Below are 18,777 nucleotides of genomic sequence, written 5' to 3'. Positions count from 1 at the left end.
GAGATTATGTAGTAATTTGATTCATTTTGATAATTGTTTTAAAGAGTCCAATTGAGTTGCAAAGGAATCCTTATCTGATAAGGAAGTCCTAAGTTAAGTCAGAATTAGTTATTTATGCTATAAGTAGCCTGTCATTGTAAGTTATTTTTTAGTTTGATGATTAATTGAATTGATTAAGGACCTGGGTCTCCTTCATTGGGTGAGCATTGGTTGAGAGTTTTGAGTTCGGAATTTGTGCTTCTCCAACTACTGGAGTCTCAAGAGATCCTCAAGACATTCCTGCGCATGGAGCAACTTTCCGGCAACTTTCCGACACCTTCCCAAGTAAGTTACAAGCCTCCCTAGGAAGCTCCTCCCCTACAACCGTAGCCTTCCAGCCCCTTCCCCTTCTTGTTGAGACCTAGAATTGCCCCTAATCCCATTGCAAGTCATTCCCAATGCCTTCCCTTTAGTTTCAGCCCATTCCCAAACCTCCCCATGCCTCTTAGCCCTCCCCCATCTTCTTTCAGCCACAGCAGGTGCTACTCCTTCTAGGAGATCATCAATCTCAGCCCCATTCCCCGTTCCACCCCCTTTTAATCTCCCTAGGATTGCAAGAAGCTTTAGAACTAACATTAGTTTCTGCAAACTGTTTGCAAAAATTCTACAGTTCAGATTTTTGTTTAGAACATGAATTTAGTTCACAAAAGGGATTCAATTCACCAAAGTGATTCAGGTCTGCAATTGAGCTACAAAAGAAAGGCCATATCAAACCCTATTTCTTCTCCATTCCTCGCTGCATCCATCAAACTCTAATTTTATTGTATACCCTAAAAGCTTTCCCTTTTCGTTGGAAGTTCCTTGACTAAACCATACGCTTTCCCGCAGACTTGGGTTACATCACTTTTTCTTGTTGACCAGAATCTGCAAGAAATGAAGAATTTAAAATAAAAAATAATCATACTACAATTATAAAAACATGAATTCAAGAGAAATTGTTGCATTTTTATTTCCTTAAAAGTATTTAGTCATTTAATCTGTATACAATAATAAATAATGCCAAAATATGTAACTTCATTTAATTATATAATAGTAATCAATATTAATTGCAATTCCATTTTTAATAATACATACTTACTTAATAATTATTTTCTTTATTTTGTGTTAATTAATTTTTGTAATACCTTTTTTCATTTTTTTATCATTTTCTTTAATTTTACTACTTAATTATTCTCTTCCTTCTCAATTATCTCAATTATAGGAGATAAGATAAGTGACTTGCACACTATTATGGAAGAGAAAAAATAAATATCTAATTTTTTTAATCAAACTTAGAATATCAAACACTAAAACTCTTATTAGTCTAATACCACTTCACTTCATAATTGTAAATTATAATTTTCAGTTAATTCTAATATACAATACTTCAAATTTATTGTTTATAATAAAAAGAGCATGTCAAGAACCACCTAAAAATATATGAAATTATGTAATTGAAGGATTTGGATGATAATTCAACTCATAAAAAATAAATAGTCTAATTTGTTCATCTTTTTATGAAATTAGAAATAAAAATTTACTTGAGATTTTTTTCTTACATGTTAGTACTAATTTCAATTGCCTCCAGTATATCAAATTTATTATTCAATAAAAGATAAATTGAAAATCATTGTATTCAAATATAACTAAACACATAGAATAACCAGAGACAATAACCACAAACATTCTGATTATCCATGCAAATTTTATATGATTATTTATTTATCACAGTCATGCATAATATATTTCTAAATAAAAAAGAAAATTTTTCAAAAGACACTCCAAGACAATTGGCAAAAAGCACAAACACCCAAAAAATATATCAAATTGGCACACAACCTAAAACGTCTCTTAAATTTTCACAATGGTACATTTCGTTAGTAAATTTCATTAAGTCATGGTTAGATAATTTCATAATTCTTATATTATTCTTATTCTTTTTTGACTTTACAATGTTGCTTCTAAGAAAATTGAATCTTAAATTTCATATTATTTCTTCCTTTCTTCTTCCTCAATTCGCCATTTTGTATTATAAGCTATAGAATAATACATATAATGATATACTCTTCATTTCTATTAACTAATTAAATTTTCTGATGGAAAAGAGGGTGATTGCCAATTTGGCATAGTTTTCGGGTATTCATGTTTTTCACCAATTATATTGGGGTGTCCCTGAAATTGTTTAGGCAAAAAAGCATGCATAATGTATGAAAAAAGCAATTCTAAATCACCAAAAAAAAAAGAATGAAGTACTCTTAAAATGCTTCACATGATTAGCGTTTTTAATAAACATCACAATTTTAACATTTCTTTGCGTTCACTTAATTCACTTGTATTCATTACTTTACATTATATAGCTCGAAATATTATTTTTCTTTCATAATAATTCTAACAACGTAAATCTATTAGTAATTTTGGACATAAATATGAAAGTTAATTAATTACCTTTTTTATAGAAATTAATTACCATGCCATATATGTGAGAGATATTACTTCTCTCATAGCTACTCGTGTATCTACAAATGGAAGTTTACTAGTGTACTTAAAAGTGACAACTATTCAAGCTCACCTAGAACCTAAGTGAGTGACAGTATTTATAAACACAATAAAGCTTGGAAATACAATGAATTTTGGAAACTAGTGTACTTAAAACACAATTTTGGAAAATTTACTCATATATTACAATTATGCATTTATAAACACAATAAATTTTATGTCCTTACTAGGGTTGGGGGAAAGTTACGCCCTAACAAGATTTGAAAACACCAGTGCTCGTTTAGTAAGTTGTCAAAACGTTACAGTTATGCTCCTAATAGGAGTTATCTAAACTGTTATAATAGTTAGACTCTAAGGCTTTAGTGGCCTTAGTATTAAAAGGTTGCATTAGCCATTAGGATAGGGGATTTAAAATTACAAAATGCTGGATGATCTATCTGTAGTAGAATTTTTGCCAAAAGAGGGGTGTATTGTATAGGCCAAGCATGTTATTTTGGTTTGGATAGTAATTGGATTACCCTTGGTTGATTGCACCAAATTTCTTTAATCCAACGATGTGACTGTTTAGTGTTTTGTAATCCCAGCCAAATTGCTAGTAATGTAGCCTGTATTTCATCTCCCTCCACCAGTGCTCGTTGTCTTCCCCAACCAGCCCAATCCTTTCCACAAGGCTTTGTTTCCAGGTAGAAAGCCAGTAAAGGAAATTCTCCATGTAAATTTCTACTGAATTTATTCTCCAGGTGAAATCAATGTAAAAGTAAAAATCTACTGAAACTTTTCCAAATGCTAACTTTCCATTGACGAGAAGTCAAAGGCATGAGTGTTGCACCATTCTACTGTTTTCTGCATGGAATATCCGTTGCAATGCTAACTGTGGCTGTCGATGGTTTCGCAATGATTCTCTTTTACTTTGATGCGTCCTTCATCTTGAATCTGTAACTGATTCAAATGGAAAATATACATATGAATGATTGATTTGCAAAGAAAGAAATGTATGGTTGATTCAACTCAGAATCAGCACCAATCGATATGGGGAAGTTTTTGGTTCATCAATCATACACATCTGTTCCATAGACAAATTTGACGCTTCGAGTGAACTACAGTTGAATCTGGCTGGTCGGGCAAATGGATGTTCCATAGACAATAATGAGAGCGGAACTGCCTACAATAATCAAGTCAGATTCAAATACAACACCATCTTGAAGATGAGGATTTAGAGATCCAAGCTAAGTAACTAGAGAATGGTAAAAAAGTAAATGAGCATCACTATTAAATGAGAGTTATGCTAGAGGAACTTATAGAGTTGCTTAACCAATTAGGATTTTGAGATTGTCCAACAAGCCTGGATTTCTTCTAAACGCCTCTGAAGGTAGCATCTTGCTTCAATCCTACATATTTAATGCACAAGATGGTTTAGCAGACCATTGCATCAAAATCTGGTCGTATCTCAATCTCCACCGTTAATGCGCAAGACATAGGCAAGGTCCCAGAATGTAAGGACCCATGACCCGATGGATGTGTATGCATGAAGCTTTGGTATGCAAAAGCGATGTTTGGGTCCTTTGGGAGGTCCAATCACACGTTCCTAAACGCTTGATCTGCATCTCCAAGTCCATGATTGAGCGCCCCTCCCCCCTGCCCTGTTGGTGGAATCTTATCAGCAGGATATTATTCAGAAAATAATAATTTTAAAAATTATTTTAATTTAATCTGAACCTTTAGATATAATTTATGAACATATACCCTTCATCTATAAAGAAATGAATGGTCCATTTCTAATCAAATCATGTCCAACCTGGTCTGACCGCCAATCCACACGCTTAGGTCCTCTCTGTACGAATTGGTACAATAACATCCAACAAGGATGTCGTTCAAGGCCTATAATAATTGATTTTGATAAGACTAATTATATTTCTCAGCCTTTGCCAGTTACCATATCCACCAAGAGTTCATTTGGTTGCAAAACGAAATACAAATATTTTAACGTAAAAGTGAAATTTACTTCTCTAGTTTGTTGCTAGCGTATTATTTTTCCCACTCACAATAATTTTCACATTTCAAATGATTCAAGTGTTCGTGTTTTCTGTTGATATAGCGGATCTTGTTTTTAACATTATACTGGCAATTAAATCACCTGAGGATTTTAGATTCCAGCAACTTCTAAGCAGCAGGATTCTCCAATAAACGTGCCAGCCCCATGAGTGCCTAATGTAAGGGTGGCTTGCACAGGCATCTCTGAGTGTATGCCCAGATGTGTAATTTTGCTTGGGTCATGCGCCTTAAATGCGCATGACCATCAAGCCAAAATTTCGACCATCCGATCCGATATTTCGGTCGAAATTTTGATCTCGACCAAAGTTCTGATCTGACCTCCCAAAATGCTTGGCTTGATGGTCATGCGCATTCGCATGACCCAAGCAAGGTCCCCAAATGTGTACCACACACTGCCCACTGAGTTAGGATCCTCTATTGGGACAGGTAGAGAATTGTGCTTCCCTCAATCCCCTTTACCACACATTTAGGAGATTTGAGAGAAAATAAATCCCCTCCTATATGTGTAGTGATTGGTGTGAGGGAAACACAATCCTCTAACCCAACGGGTAGAAGATCCAGACTCGCAGCCCAGCAGTGAGATGCCTCCTCGGGCGCTCACCAATGAATGAACCACGTCTTACAAGGTACCTGGGACTCGGATACTCAAGAATAAGATATTTAAATAAATAGGAAACGTAAATCTTTGACCTGCTAATTGTAACCTGCAAATAACATTCCGAGAAATTCAAGTAAAGGCATATAAAAATGCAAATCACGTCCAGCAAACTCAACCATCTTGCATGTAACAGAAGCACAACAATGCAGACAAATCATAAAGAAACAGAAGCTTTAACTTTTGCAAGTATAACACCAGTAGACATTGAAAGATGTCAACAGTATTCGAGAAAGTATAAGAAACACTGAAGTGCGTCAGAAGCAATAGCAACCAACAACAAAAGCATGTAGATTAGCTTTAAACCAGCCTAGATCTCTCATTGCTCATACTATGGGAGAGGAGGAGACAACTCTATTTTGACTCTTTGTCTCTTTCTATGCCCTCAACTAACGAAAACATTACGCTTGGAGTACAAATATGCTGGTATCTTTGCCAGTACAGAATTCACCGAGGCAAGTGACTATGCTAAGCTGGCATTCTATGAATTCACTGAGGCCGGCATAAATGATAAGCTATTGTTTTCTTTGCCAGTACAGAATCATTCATTAACTGTAATTGCTCACCCTTCATGGTCTAGTTATCTTAAAAGCCCTTCTCCTCTCTCCAATTTGATTTGATCTGATCCTCCACCCTTCAACATTTAATTCTAATATATCATCTGCATGCCAGTTTAAAATGGGCTTTTAAATCTCTCAGTGCTACTACTACAAAGAAGAATAAGGAAATAACAACTGTAACTTTTTTTCGGATGAGTTCATAACTTCATTACCAAGACTCCAAGGGGAGAAAAGAGGAAATATACTTGTCTGTGTGTGTGTGTGTGTGTTTTTTTTTTTTTTTTTTTTTTTTTTTTGGGGGGGGGGGGAGCTTTGAAGAGGAAACCACAAAGGTGGAATTTAAACCCCAGTGTAACAACAATGAGCCTATTCATTGGGGGTGTTTACAACAGGGGGATGGGGAAGTAGTTGACTAGTTGTGGTTTTGAGGAAACATCAAAACAAATGGTTTTCCAAATAATGTCAACAGATCTGGAGTTGAAGTTCCATCTTCCAAATGATGTAAAGTCGCACCAAAGACCTTAAAAACTATTAAATTTTAAGATTGTGACTACAAATGCATTAGTCACTTAGCTACAACTTTTAAGAAAGCAACAAATCACTCAGCTAAGCTAACTAAGAAGTCAGTCTGGCCGGCATAAAAAGGTACTAAAGCAGCTCTGCTCCCCCCCCCCCCCACCACCAAGGTTTGGTTCTCTTGAAAACCTTAATTCCCAAGTATACTTCTATCCATTTCTCCACTCTTCATCATCTAATTCCAACAAATCACCCCAACTTCTAGTTTCAATCCTGAGGATCTAGACCATGCAAAGTCATAGAAATCAGCCAGCACAAACACAAGAGGAAAAGAAAGGACGAGAGGATGAGGAATAACTAATTCCCACCTCTACAACTCTCTAACCTAGCCTTCCCCTTCACTTTACCCTATTTAATGAACCCTTCCCACTCACCACAACCTTAATAAACCATTCCATGAGACCAACTCTACATATTCTCAAACATACTATAAGGCACAAGGTCCACAATGTGCAACCTATCCTTCTCAAATCAAACCCATTCATTATAAGAATCCCAACTCTCCTTATATTAATTTTGACAGAATTCCTTGTGTAGAATTCGGCAATATCTGATCCAAAAATTTAAATCAACTTTCATGAAGACAACACACTACAGAATTAGGACACAGAAACTACTTGCATTTTTGTTAAAATCATCTTTTAAAGTCAAGTCCCCATAATTATGAAAGCCCCAACTCCCCCTATCCCATTAATTTTGAAAAGTAGACTCCACTTCTGTAAATACCTGACTGATATGAGTAGGATCCCACATCATCTGAATGCAAAATGCAAAATTATAAAGCACCCATCATGAGAATAGTGCATCACATAACATTCTTCTTCTTCCACATCCTATGGCAGGTGAAATCAGATATGGAAATCATGACTTCATTGGAGGAAAGCGTCTAAGAAACATCACTGCTAGAGGGGAGTAGCAAAATGGGGTGCAGTGATGATAGAAAACAATCATTTCAGGAAGAAACAAAAGGAATACCAACTTTAAATGGATTCAAAATGTTTCCTGGATGACTTCTGACTATAACAAATGGTCCAATTGATAGCAGTATTCCTGAACATCTTGACATGCCACCTAATGCCTATGAAACTTCAAATTTCTGAAGAGAGTATACTGCCAGAAAGTTGAACGAATTCACAGGTTCCATAATCCAAAGAAATGGATAAAAGAACGAAATGGGAGAGGGAGCTGGACATCAGGCAAGATAGATCGCAATGACAGTATAAATGGTACACACCTAATAAAATGAAGAATGTACCCTCCTGCAAAATCTATGCAAACCCAAAATCCACCGAGACCTCACTCGGTTCCATGTATAAGATGCCAAATGTTAACGTACCACCTGCAAAATCTATGCCAATCTCAAAAAATCCACAGAGACCTTACTGAGGTCATGTGCATGATACCAAATGCTGTTTAAGTCATCATTGTACATTGAAAAACAAAAACTGGGGTGAAAAGAATTTAAAAACTTACAGAATTACAGATAAGCTTCACAACAAAGGGTAGGTGACCCCGACAGGTCATCCAAAATCAAAATGCATAACTTAAAAGACAACAAAAAATCAAGTAAAGCTCGAATTCCAGTTAAAGACGATTTCAGCAAACATATTCTAATTTGTTGTGAAGTGAAAGTCACCACATAGTAAGTATACAGATCAATAAGAGAGTCTATATGACTGCATTAGAAGTAAAGGGAACAGAACAGTAAACAAGTCGATATACACAGATATTAGCTAACGCACCCCAGGCAAGTATTGACTCACTAAATAAACGATCTACCCTCTGGCCTTGAGGTCCGCAAGGCGTCTGGAGAGGTCGTCCTCATCCACCTTCTCCGACGACTTGGTCGGAATAGCGTGAGCTGCAGGCTGTGGCAGACCAACAGAGACCTCCAAACCATAATCATCAGCCACCTGTTGCATGAGGCTGTTGACCTCGCCTTCAGGGGTGGAGAGAGATGTGCTTCCAGCCATCGAACTCTCCATGAATTCAGCCTGAACCTCCATGTTAACGAACTGCTTCTCAAACTGGTCCATGGTCTCCGACATCTTCTGCAGGTTTCCAGAAGCGAGGGTAGAATCTAGGGATTTAACAATGGAACCCATGGACTTAGTGATCGTATTCATCTTAGCCTGTGTGTCTAGCCGAGCAACAACGGCATCGAGACGAGAGGCTAATTTAAGGTAATTCATCTGTTCACTACGCTTACGAATAGCATTTTCCGCATAGATTCGAGCACCATCCATGTTACCCTTTTCGATTGCCTTCTTGACCTTGAGCTTCTCGGCTTTCTCTTCTTTCTCGCATTTGCGGGATTGCCGTTGCAAGCTTTTAGCAGTAAATTTAAGCTCCATGATCTGGTTCATCAGCTTCTCCGTGTTTCCCATCACGATCGATTACGCTGCTTCTCAATCTCTCAAACAGAGCCTTGTCTGCAATTGCTAGGTTCTTCTTTCTATCTATCGAGCTGATCGGAGAATTTCCACTCTCCCCCCAAATCCCAATTCGCTTGTGGCCCAAAAACGCGTTAGGTTCCTTTATTTGCTTTCTCCTTTCAGATGGGACATTTTATTATATTTTGTTAGGAAGAAAAAAAAACAACTGCACGAATTCGAAATCAAAGCGCTAAACCAACCACATTGGTAATTCAGAACCAAACCAAATTACCAATTGTCACATAAAGCCGAAATTATTATTATTATTTTTTATTTTTTTTTGGGTGCCGTAGTTGATGTTAGATGCTTGCCACGTATACACAGCTAAATCTAACCATCTAAGTAAATATTTTATTTTCATGTTAAGGGTTTTAGAGGTTGTAAATTTGCAAAATTGAGCCCTTGGCTCACACCCGACTCTAAACCACCATCCCCAATTTTATCGCCTTATTGAAATGATGGTCTCCTTGGCAAGGATGTTAATTTTTTTATTTTTTTTTTAGTAGAAAAGAGAACTTTATTTATTCAAGAGAAAATTACGAGGGATCTTACGTCGTAGAGAGTCATGGAGCAAGGTTTATGTTAAAAGGGGGTGAGGTATGGTGGTACACAAACCAATTTTGAGATAGTGCTGCAGATTTGGCCAACACATCAGCGGTGAAATTTGCTTCATGATATACATGTGTAAATGAACTCTCTGTGAAGGTTGTTGCTAACTTGAGATATCATTGAGCACATGGAAGATTTTCCAACTGTGACAAGATGTTGGATATGTAATCCCCTGCAACAGCGTGAGGTTGTCACTTTCCACGAGGATATGGAAAATCTAGGGCAATACTGAGTCCATGCCTGATGGCTAATGCTTTTGTAGTAAGAGAATCCTGATAGCCCGTTCCTTGTCCAAAAGCAAACACCACCTGATGATTAGAGTCACGTGCTATACCACTTATCTCAAAACGTATTGAATCAAAAAAGGAGGATCCATCTAGGTTGAGTTTGATGTTAATTCATACCATGTGCCTTTTATTGAAATCAAAATTGTGTTGCTTAAACTATATCAAATTGATGCGTCGAAAATTTGCTCAGCCCTTAGATCTCCTGTGGATGACCTACGAAAACCAACGTCAGATGTAGCCCGATCGCTAGGATCGAGAGTCCACCTCCGAAGGCTAAGTCAGTTGATGAACTTAATCACAAAAGGCTTTGCTTGAGCACAGAGCTAAGGAATGAATAACGAGAATACGATTCAAATTGTATGTGTGTGTCCTTCTACCTTGTGAGTAGGTGATGTCTTATATAAAGTGTACCTTCAAATCTCCTTCGTTCGATGTATTTGAGCCTTCTTCAAGATAGTCATCGATCTTAACGGATAGATCCCTATTAGATTGGACTAGTAGATGACTCTTTTGATAATACGATCGTTATATGGTAGTTATCCATATAATAGTGATAAGCATCAGCCGCAAATGTTGTTGCCCGTCTTTTTGACGATTAGTTCATTCTGATCGTAGCGGATCAGGATGTGCTTGTGACTGAGTTAGTTTTCTTCCTCAGCAAGCTACCTATTGGACCCTGCCCGCTAGGAATCGAGTCGATTCCTTTCGTCCCGACCAGGGTCGAGGATCGAACTAAGATTGAACCAGGTTCGGTTATATTTTCTCCATATCACAAATATAATAATAGAACAACATCATTATGCTAATTACTATAAGTAAAAACACACACACATATAAATTTGATATAATTGTACCAAATGACACAAATGAAACCATAATGCACCTGTACCATATCAAATATCAAAACCATTTTGTACTGAATAAATATGATATAGTAAACGGTAATGATACATTTGCGTGATTTGATATTTGGTACCATACCAATACCTTACCAGATATTGATCCATAGGTATGTGATTTTCATTTTATTTTGTTTATGCTTACAATATTTGTTGTCTATCTTGTAGCTTTTTCTATGTGGATGTTTAGAGATTGTTCTTCAAAAAATTATCATTCTATTGTATTGTATGGTTCTGAGTGTCTCGTGTCCATGCTCATGTTCTATTGTACACTGATTACCATTAGACTTTAAATAAAGTCGCCTACTTTACACCCCTTTTTTTAAAACCAATACCTACTTTATACCAATAGACGAGTGCCCAACCTTTTGATTGTTACAGGTTTAATCTCAACCGTCTTTGTGATATAATGTACATTTGTGGTGATACACTATTATACATAACAGAGAGATATGTGATGTGAAAAGCAAAAGTTTTTAATTTAATTATGACCTTTAGTGGAAACTAAAATTTTAATGTCAACTGTAAACCTATAATATTAATGTTTCCTCTCTACTAGACTATTCCTTCGGGCTTCGATCACTCATCCCTTGTTTAGTGGATGTGATACCGATTCCTGTCCATCTCTCAATTATAAATTTGACCGAATCCGATTCCCTGAATTTCCATTTCCATTACCATCGCAAAAATTATTCGGATTTCGAGCAATGGTTTGAGCATTTTCTAGCTTTACATCAAATTTCATCACAGGAAAATCGCTGGAGCACATAGAACACTTGCTAAGCTCACTCAGTGTCATGAGACATCACTCACCTGTAAACAAAACAAAATTTTCTGGCAATCCAGAAGCGAAACCACAATCAAGAACCGTACCCAGCAGGACACGATTCCGCAACTCACTCAAAACCCGAAAATTCTGCATTTAGCCATGGCAAAGAAACGGCCATTTCCAACCAATGTCACCACCCACGTGTCTCCTTCGTTCTGCAACATTTGTGTCTCAAGACTCGAGACAGTTTCATCTCTTTCTCTCTTGCTGTAGTTCTCTTCAATCGTGTGTTGTTAATTTCAACGTTTTGTCTTCTCTCCCTTAATTCGTTCTTATCTTCCCAACCGACTAGACCCACCTCACCGCTTGACCAGATGTTACAAAACTACAAAACCCATTAGGCCATTTGAGCTATCTGATGTTTTCTTACATGGGATTTGGTTTGGAATGGTCGTGACCCAGATGGAAAGCCATCACGAAGAACAGACTGGTTTTGAGATTACGATCGTCGTTCCAAGGAGGAAATCTAAAGGAGATGATTGCAGAAAATGCGTTGAGTTTCTGGTGTTTGAATTACGGAAGTCGGGATTGATTGTTGAGAATGTCAATGGGCTTTCAGATGAGTTTATCAAGGTTTGATCCTATTATTCCCGTTAGGCAATAATGTGGCTCATTCATTGCACGTGCTTTTCGAAAATTAGGTTTTGAAGTTTGATGCATTTGATTTGATGGTGTTTTTGTTCCATGGATATTTGAAAGTAGGAACATGCAAGGTGTACTAATGGTTGTTTTAGCAGAAAAGGGAAGAAAAAAAATTCTTGTCCAGTTTGACGTTTTTTATTATGTGTAACAGAAATTTAGGATTTGGAGTTCAATAGGGTAGGGCCATTGAAAGATAATATTTTCTTTGTGTATTCCATAAATTCTTGTTTTGGGGTACCTTTAGTTGGCAGCACCTTTGGAGATACTGGGGAGAGCTGCAGCTGAGTTGCAGATGAGAAAGCTTACTTCCATTGGTAACAGTCAGTTTCCTTTGTTATTTTATTGGATTCAGCTCGTTTGCCATCTTTAAGGATGAAACTATCTTTTTGCAGAAGATCAATTATTGTCAAAGAATTTTATCTTCTTGTTATATTTAGTAAATCTCACCGCCCAATTGTGAGCCACATATACTGTTCTTGGTATTGGTTTCAGGAATGGAATTGCAATTTGAATGGGATGAGGCTGATGCATTTGTGAGGCAGCCTGATGGTTCATTATTTAGTTGGTGTGAGCGGTATCATTGCTTCCATCACATTATTTATGGAATTGTGAGTCCTTAAAAACACGTAAACTCTCTCTCTCTCTCTCTCTCTCTCTCTCTCTGTTCTAATTAGAGAACTGAGAAACTGGCTCTATCACCATCCTTCATGTGATTTTTCTCTGCTTTTCATTGAGCGTAGATTTGGTTCTCCCTCTTATGGTCCCACATTGATCAGATCCTCAAGAGGTTAAACATCGCAACCTCAAAACTCGTTTCATGAGAGCAATTAACAGGGGAGAAACTTACTAGGAAGAAGTTGCTGATGGAGGATCTATAAGTGGCATTCATAGCTGATAATAAAAGATGCAGTTGAAAACAAATACATATAGATAAAATTAAGGCTCTGAGTTTTGGAAATACATTGACAGTCTAGTTATTCTTGTTGAATCTTGCAGGTAAACAGGAAGGATTCTGCTGTTACTCTAAACTTTGATGGAAAAGAATTTGGTTGGGAACCAGGGGAATCTCTACTGACAACTTTGCAATCAGTAGGTGTTGTCAAACAGGTTTTCCCTATCCATGGTATGCTCATTCACATCTCCTCTGCTAGTCACCAATGAAAAGTTGCAGCTTCAAAAGTATGATGGTTCCTTTGATTTATAGATGAACCAACGAGGAAGCAGCTCTTAAGGAATTGGGCACTAAATTGGAAGGACATCACACGTCAACCGATTGATGAGATCTACTCATATTTTGGGATGAAGGTTGAACATACTTATGGTTGTGGACTATTCTTCCAGTGTTACGTTTATCTATTTATTTGTTTTTAATTAAGTTTAAACCATGTTGTCTGTCTTGACATGTTATAAAAGACACTAAATGTCTTTCATGTAGGTTGCCACATATTTTGCTTTTCTTGGAATGTATACAAAGTGGATGTTCTTTCCAGCAGTATTGGGGGTTACTCTGCAATTATTTAATTTTGGGTAGGCTTCAATTCCCCCAATTTCCATGAATGCTGTTACAAATTCTGTAACATTTGTCTTAGCAGATTCAATTGTGTCTTGTGTTGCTTGACCCGTTATTGTGCTTCGTTTACATCTTCTCTAGATCATGGCAGTTATTGGGACTTCCAATTTTCTTCATATGCATTACATCATGGGCTGTGTTGTTCCTCCAGTTCTGGAAGCGTAAGAACTCTGCTCTTTTAGCCAGGTATTTAGTTATCAGCATCTATTTCCTAGCTTTTAGGTTACATTGTCATGAATGAAGGCTAATATCTTTCAAATTCTTGTTAAGATGGCAGAAAAGTTATTTGGTGGAAAAGGAAAGGAGTTCTGTCCAGTCCTCCATGGAGTGGTTTGGCCATCTTTTACGACTCAGAAATGATGCAATTTTTATCTCAAGTATAATTTGTCTCCAATTGCCATTTGAGCTGGCTTATGCTCACCTATATGAAGTTCTTGGGTCCGATATGATGAAGTAAGAAATCTAAGTTGCATTTGGCTTCTCCCTTAAATAGGTTAATTTGTTATTGAGGGGATTTCCACTTGGTCTGCTGGCTGTATGGTCATATAAGTTTTGGTGCTCCTAATAGAAGTCAATCTGTTTATCCATTCCTATTTGGCTTGGTTATTTAAGAAATATAGACCACTTTTTTTATACTTTTAACATTATTGACTTGTCATGTCATTCCAGGGTTATAGAATTTGCTTTTATACATTGTAAATTCATATATGATATTTTTGCAGATGCTATTCCCATGTTTAAGCACATTTATATGATTTTTTATCGATATAACTTTCACAACTTAATCTAGGTTTACTCAGCACTATTTTTCTGTAAGCTGCTATATGCATCTGACGATTTCACAATCTGCATGCCATTTTGATTGTTTTTGGTTCTAGTTTGATTTATGCTGTGTGGTGAGTTTTCATGAAGTTCAATTGTGGCATTCATGTACTTTTCTTTGGTCTTTCAGGTTTGGGCTTACAGCTTTGTATCTCTTCATAATTCAGTATCTCACCAGGATTGGAGGCAAGGTTTCAGTCGAGCTCATTAATCATGAAAATAACAAAAGCACCGAATATAGGGCTGAAAGCTTGGTCTACAAGGTAAAGTAATGACTCAAGAGGACTCTTTTGGCACATCATTTTGGTGGAAGCACCAAAGCAGTACTTCCGGTAGCTGATAACGAAACTGTACCTTCTCCTTCCCAGGTTTTTGGCCTATATTTTATGCAGTCATATATTGGTCTGTTTTATCATGCCCTTTTGCACCGCAACATAATAACTCTTCGCCAAGTCTTGATTCAACGTCTAATTGTGTCTCAGGTAAGAGCAATCCAAATTCTTTAGTGTGATCTGATCTGTTTCTTTGTTTTTGGCTTTATATGGCTTGGACATTGGGTGTGATTTTTGCCAGGTATTTCAAAATCTAGTGTGATCTGATCTGTTTCTTTGTTTTTGGCTTTATATGGCTTGGACATTGGCTGTGATTTTTGCCAGGAATTTCAAAATCTACTGGAGAATTCCATTCCATACATCCAATACAGCTATAAAAAATTTAGAGCTTTTAGGTAAGTTGCATGAGTTGGGGAATCTATTGGGTTTATCTTCCATATCAATTACCAGGACAAACATTTGATTGTCTCCTCTGTCACAAAGGAAGAAAAAACACGAGGGTGGATCGTCAACAGGGAAGATTAGTCTGGCTTCTAGAGTAGAAAAAGAGTATTTAAAACCTGTTTACTCTGCCAGCATCAGTGAAGAACTTGAAGATGGTTTATTTGATGGTAACGAACCAAAGTTTTGAAAATATCAGTTTGGTTGCAATCCCTGAGCTGTTGGCTGATTTGAGATCTGTAATCCCTTGCAGACTATCTGGAGTTGACATTGCAGTTTGGAATGATCATGATGTTTGCATGTGCTTGTCCTCTTGCATTCTCCTTTGCTGCCTTGGTTAGTAGAATACCTTCTTTTTAATCTGTGATTGGAAATGTAATAGTGTTCTTGTGATGGTTATTTTGAAGTATTTGTTATTGTGTGGTACAGAATAATATCACGGAGATCAGGACCGATGCACTGAAGCTGCTTGTCATGTTTAGGAGGCCTGTTCCTCGTCCTGCTGCAACAATTGGAGCTTGGCTGAATATATTCCAGGTTTGTACATGTCATCGTAGTTAGGAACATTTGTTGTTAATACTGGAGGTGCACTGTGGAATTACCATGCTTTTTGGGTCTCATATGGTTAAAATAGGGAGGGGTGGGGGTCAAATCTGTGTTTTGATGAGTTCTAACCATATACTAGCGATCAAGTTTCCTGGTCGATCTTCTTTCCTGCATGTGAATAAAAGTTCTTTTGTAATAAAGAATCTGGAGATAGATGGTTGACTATAGGTATGTATTTGGTTAGGTATGTACTTGGTTAGAACATAGAAGTAGCCCCGAGGTCAAGGCATTGAGACAGCCTCCCAACAAAAATTGTTGGGGTACAACTGCATACAACTGCATAGGAGAACTACCCCCAGATTCTGCTTCTGCGAAAGCCTTTGGCACTGGATTCGCCCTTTTTATAGAAGTAACTTGGAATTTTGTCATGGAATTGTAACTTTCGCAGTGGATTCGCCCTTTTTATAGAAGTAACTTGGAATTTTGTCATGGAATTGTAAAAAAATTGAACGCATTGGTATCAACAGAAGACTTCATTAGCACCCCCTTTTTTCTTTCTCTCTCTCTTTTTTTTTATCCCACATTGTTCTTTCATACATGTAACATTTGTTTAAAATGATTGTGTGGGTACTTCAGTTTCTTGTAGTTGTGTCAATCTGCACCAACTGTGGGCTTCTCATTTGCTTGTATGATCTTGAGGGTAAATGGAGTATGGAGCCAGGCCTAGCAGCTATTCTTATCATCGAGCACATCCTCCTGCTCATCAAATTTGGGTTCTCACGTTTTGTGCCAGAGGTGAAGTACTCTTTTCATAATCTACTGAGGCTGCTTATCTCAATCAACATTTTCCATCTCGTTCCTCATTAGTTTACCCTGGTTCATGTCAGCTGGTCTCTTGAGTATGGATTGGTGATAATACAATATTTACTTGGGAAGGCATTATGTAAACTAAAAGCTCAAGAAGCAGGGAAATAGTAATAGTTGTAGCATTTGTTCTTTGTTGCAGGAACCTGCTTGGGTAAAACAAAACCGTGTGAAGAATGCAGCACAAGCAGAGGAAGTGTGTTCTAAACAACTTTTGAGGACCATCTCTGGGAGGAAAGTAGAGTGGGGGGAATGAATGAGATTTCACAAACCTTAAAAAAAAAATTCTGTTTTCCATTACCAAGCGGTTTCCATGTCAAGAAATAGAAGCTGATGCCCTGGGGAATGTCAGACTCCATTGGATGATGATGCTAGTAATACTAGTACTGGGTCTGATCTGGAGTTTTGAAATGCTAACATAACAGGTCGTCTTGTAGATACAAATGTACCAAAACTGGTTAGTTCTGCTGTTATGGGTTGTAGTGATCGAGGGGATTGACTACTGTATTGCCTTGAATGTTTTGTTTCTTTGTAATCTTCAAGTTTTGCTATGGATCTAACAGTCTTTGTCAACTAACCACACCCAGGTTTCATCTCTTTGTGCCTTGTCATAACAATTGAAATCATCATGGGTGCAGGAACAAAATCATTTTCTGAAATATGCTAAATGAACTATTTTTGGTCTCTTAATGTGCTCTTGATTCTTTTGTTGAGCGAACTGATTCCACATTTGATGAGAATTTGAATGAATTGTACATTAATCAATCAATAAGACCATATTTTTCATATTTTAAATCCAAATACAGTCCAGGAAGGGATGGAATATTCCTGTTTTTGAAGCTCTTAAGTCTTCTGGCCTGCTGGGTTTGTTCCCTTTTTGATTCTTGAGAGTTTGAAATGTCTGGCAACTTGCTGAAGCCACCTTCTTCAAGAGTTAGTTCCTCCATGTTGAAGTCTCAAACGAACTGATTGTGAAGAGAAACAGAAAGAAGAAACACCAAACAAGGGAACCCACAACAGAGATCCTTGCTTGAAGCCATCGACTTTAGGGTATGGAACTGCCCAAGAGTCTTCAGAGCTCGTCAACGTGCTGGTGATTAACCATTGGAGCTTCCAAGATGATGATCGCTGACCTGTTGAGCATATCTTACAACAGTTTTAGCCCATTTCTTGATTTCCATTTCCAGTTCATCAGAGTCTAGTTCCTTCAATGACTTCCCTGATTCAATTGTTATCTCCATGAAGGAGAAGCGTTTATTCAAGCGTTGGCGCTTCGATGATGAACAGAGCTCCTTCTCTGCATCTCCATTACTCAGAGCAAGAACATCTCCAGATGACATGTTTCCTGTGCTATGAGTACTTCTGACTGATTAATGCTTCTAGTTTTCAATTTCTGAAGAAGACTTTGGGTAGGTTTATATAAGGCTTTGAACTTGTGTGCTTCACAAGCCAACTCAGTTCATGAGTTGACTATCCAGGAACATTCTCTTAGTTGCAGAAGCTTTCTTACATTCAAATGCTCTGATTCAAGTATCTTATATAATATAGGTCTATACTTTTTATAATAATTTAAAACAAACAAAATTATTAAAAAAAATGTTCATTTTTGAAGGGAAAATAATTAAAAATAGCCATGAGATGGTCAGGCATTCGACACCTATCCATGTAAACATCATGTTTGCTTTTGGTCCTTAAAAAATAATACGGTAAAGAAGCCATAAATAAAACGATTTCCCTAGTTGATCTAAATATTTTCTAATATAAAAAACTATTTTGTCACATGTTTGACATTGAAATTAAGTGTGTTTAAGGTTTGTAATTTTCTACACGTTTGGACTTCAGTGGTTGTGGTGAAAACGTCTAATTAAAAAATAATAGTAATCAGAATTTTTTTTTTCTCATGCCTTTATCATTCATCAATAGACCAGTCACAACGACTAGGGCTCGTAGCCCGAGCGGATTGACGGGGAGGCTAAGTTGAGATCTTCTATGTGACGAATAGAGAGGAGAGTCTAAATCTTCTCCTTCATTGTTGACCACAATTACAAGAGGGGTCTACAGGATTAGGTTTCTTTTAATATTTTTATTATTTTTTACATGTGGGTCCCACATGGTCGTAAGGCCTTATGGGGAAACGATCCGAA

The 18,777-nt window shown here is 37.1% G+C and overlaps 2 protein-coding genes across 2 annotated transcripts; one reads left to right on the top strand and one right to left on the bottom strand.

Annotated features, from left to right (window-relative positions):
• Window positions 1-7,611: 7,611 nt before the first annotated feature.
• On the bottom strand, window positions 7,612-8,903 carry VPS46.2 (SNF7 family protein). The gene has a single exon (XM_089149901.1). It carries the CDS (start codon window positions 8,742-8,744, stop codon window positions 8,133-8,135), a length of 612 nt encoding a protein of 203 aa, XP_089006027.1. The 5' UTR covers window positions 8,745-8,903; the 3' UTR covers window positions 7,612-8,132.
• A 2,384-nt stretch (window positions 8,904-11,287) lies between these two features.
• Window positions 11,288-17,663, top strand: LOC149021686 (anoctamin-like protein). The gene is made up of 16 exons (XM_089147158.1): window positions 11,288-11,989; window positions 12,303-12,372; window positions 12,551-12,666; window positions 13,055-13,181; window positions 13,263-13,363; window positions 13,494-13,585; window positions 13,710-13,814; window positions 13,899-14,081; window positions 14,581-14,713; window positions 14,819-14,932; window positions 15,107-15,177; window positions 15,266-15,393; window positions 15,477-15,559; window positions 15,653-15,760; window positions 16,406-16,564; window positions 16,776-17,663. Exons 1-16 carry the CDS (start codon window positions 11,804-11,806, stop codon window positions 16,887-16,889), a joined length of 1,890 nt encoding a protein of 629 aa, XP_089003284.1. The 5' UTR covers window positions 11,288-11,803; the 3' UTR covers window positions 16,890-17,663.
• Window positions 17,664-18,777: the final 1,114 nt, after the last annotated feature.

This window comes from Hakea prostrata, chromosome 3 (assembly GCF_041222555.1).
Source record: "Hakea prostrata isolate BN-2017 chromosome 3, UWA_Hpros_2, whole genome shotgun sequence".
In the NCBI taxonomy this organism is placed as follows: Eukaryota; Viridiplantae; Streptophyta; class Magnoliopsida; order Proteales; family Proteaceae; genus Hakea; species Hakea prostrata.
Note: the sequence above shows the minus strand (reverse complement) of the source record. Positions and strands in the feature narration are given on the sequence as shown.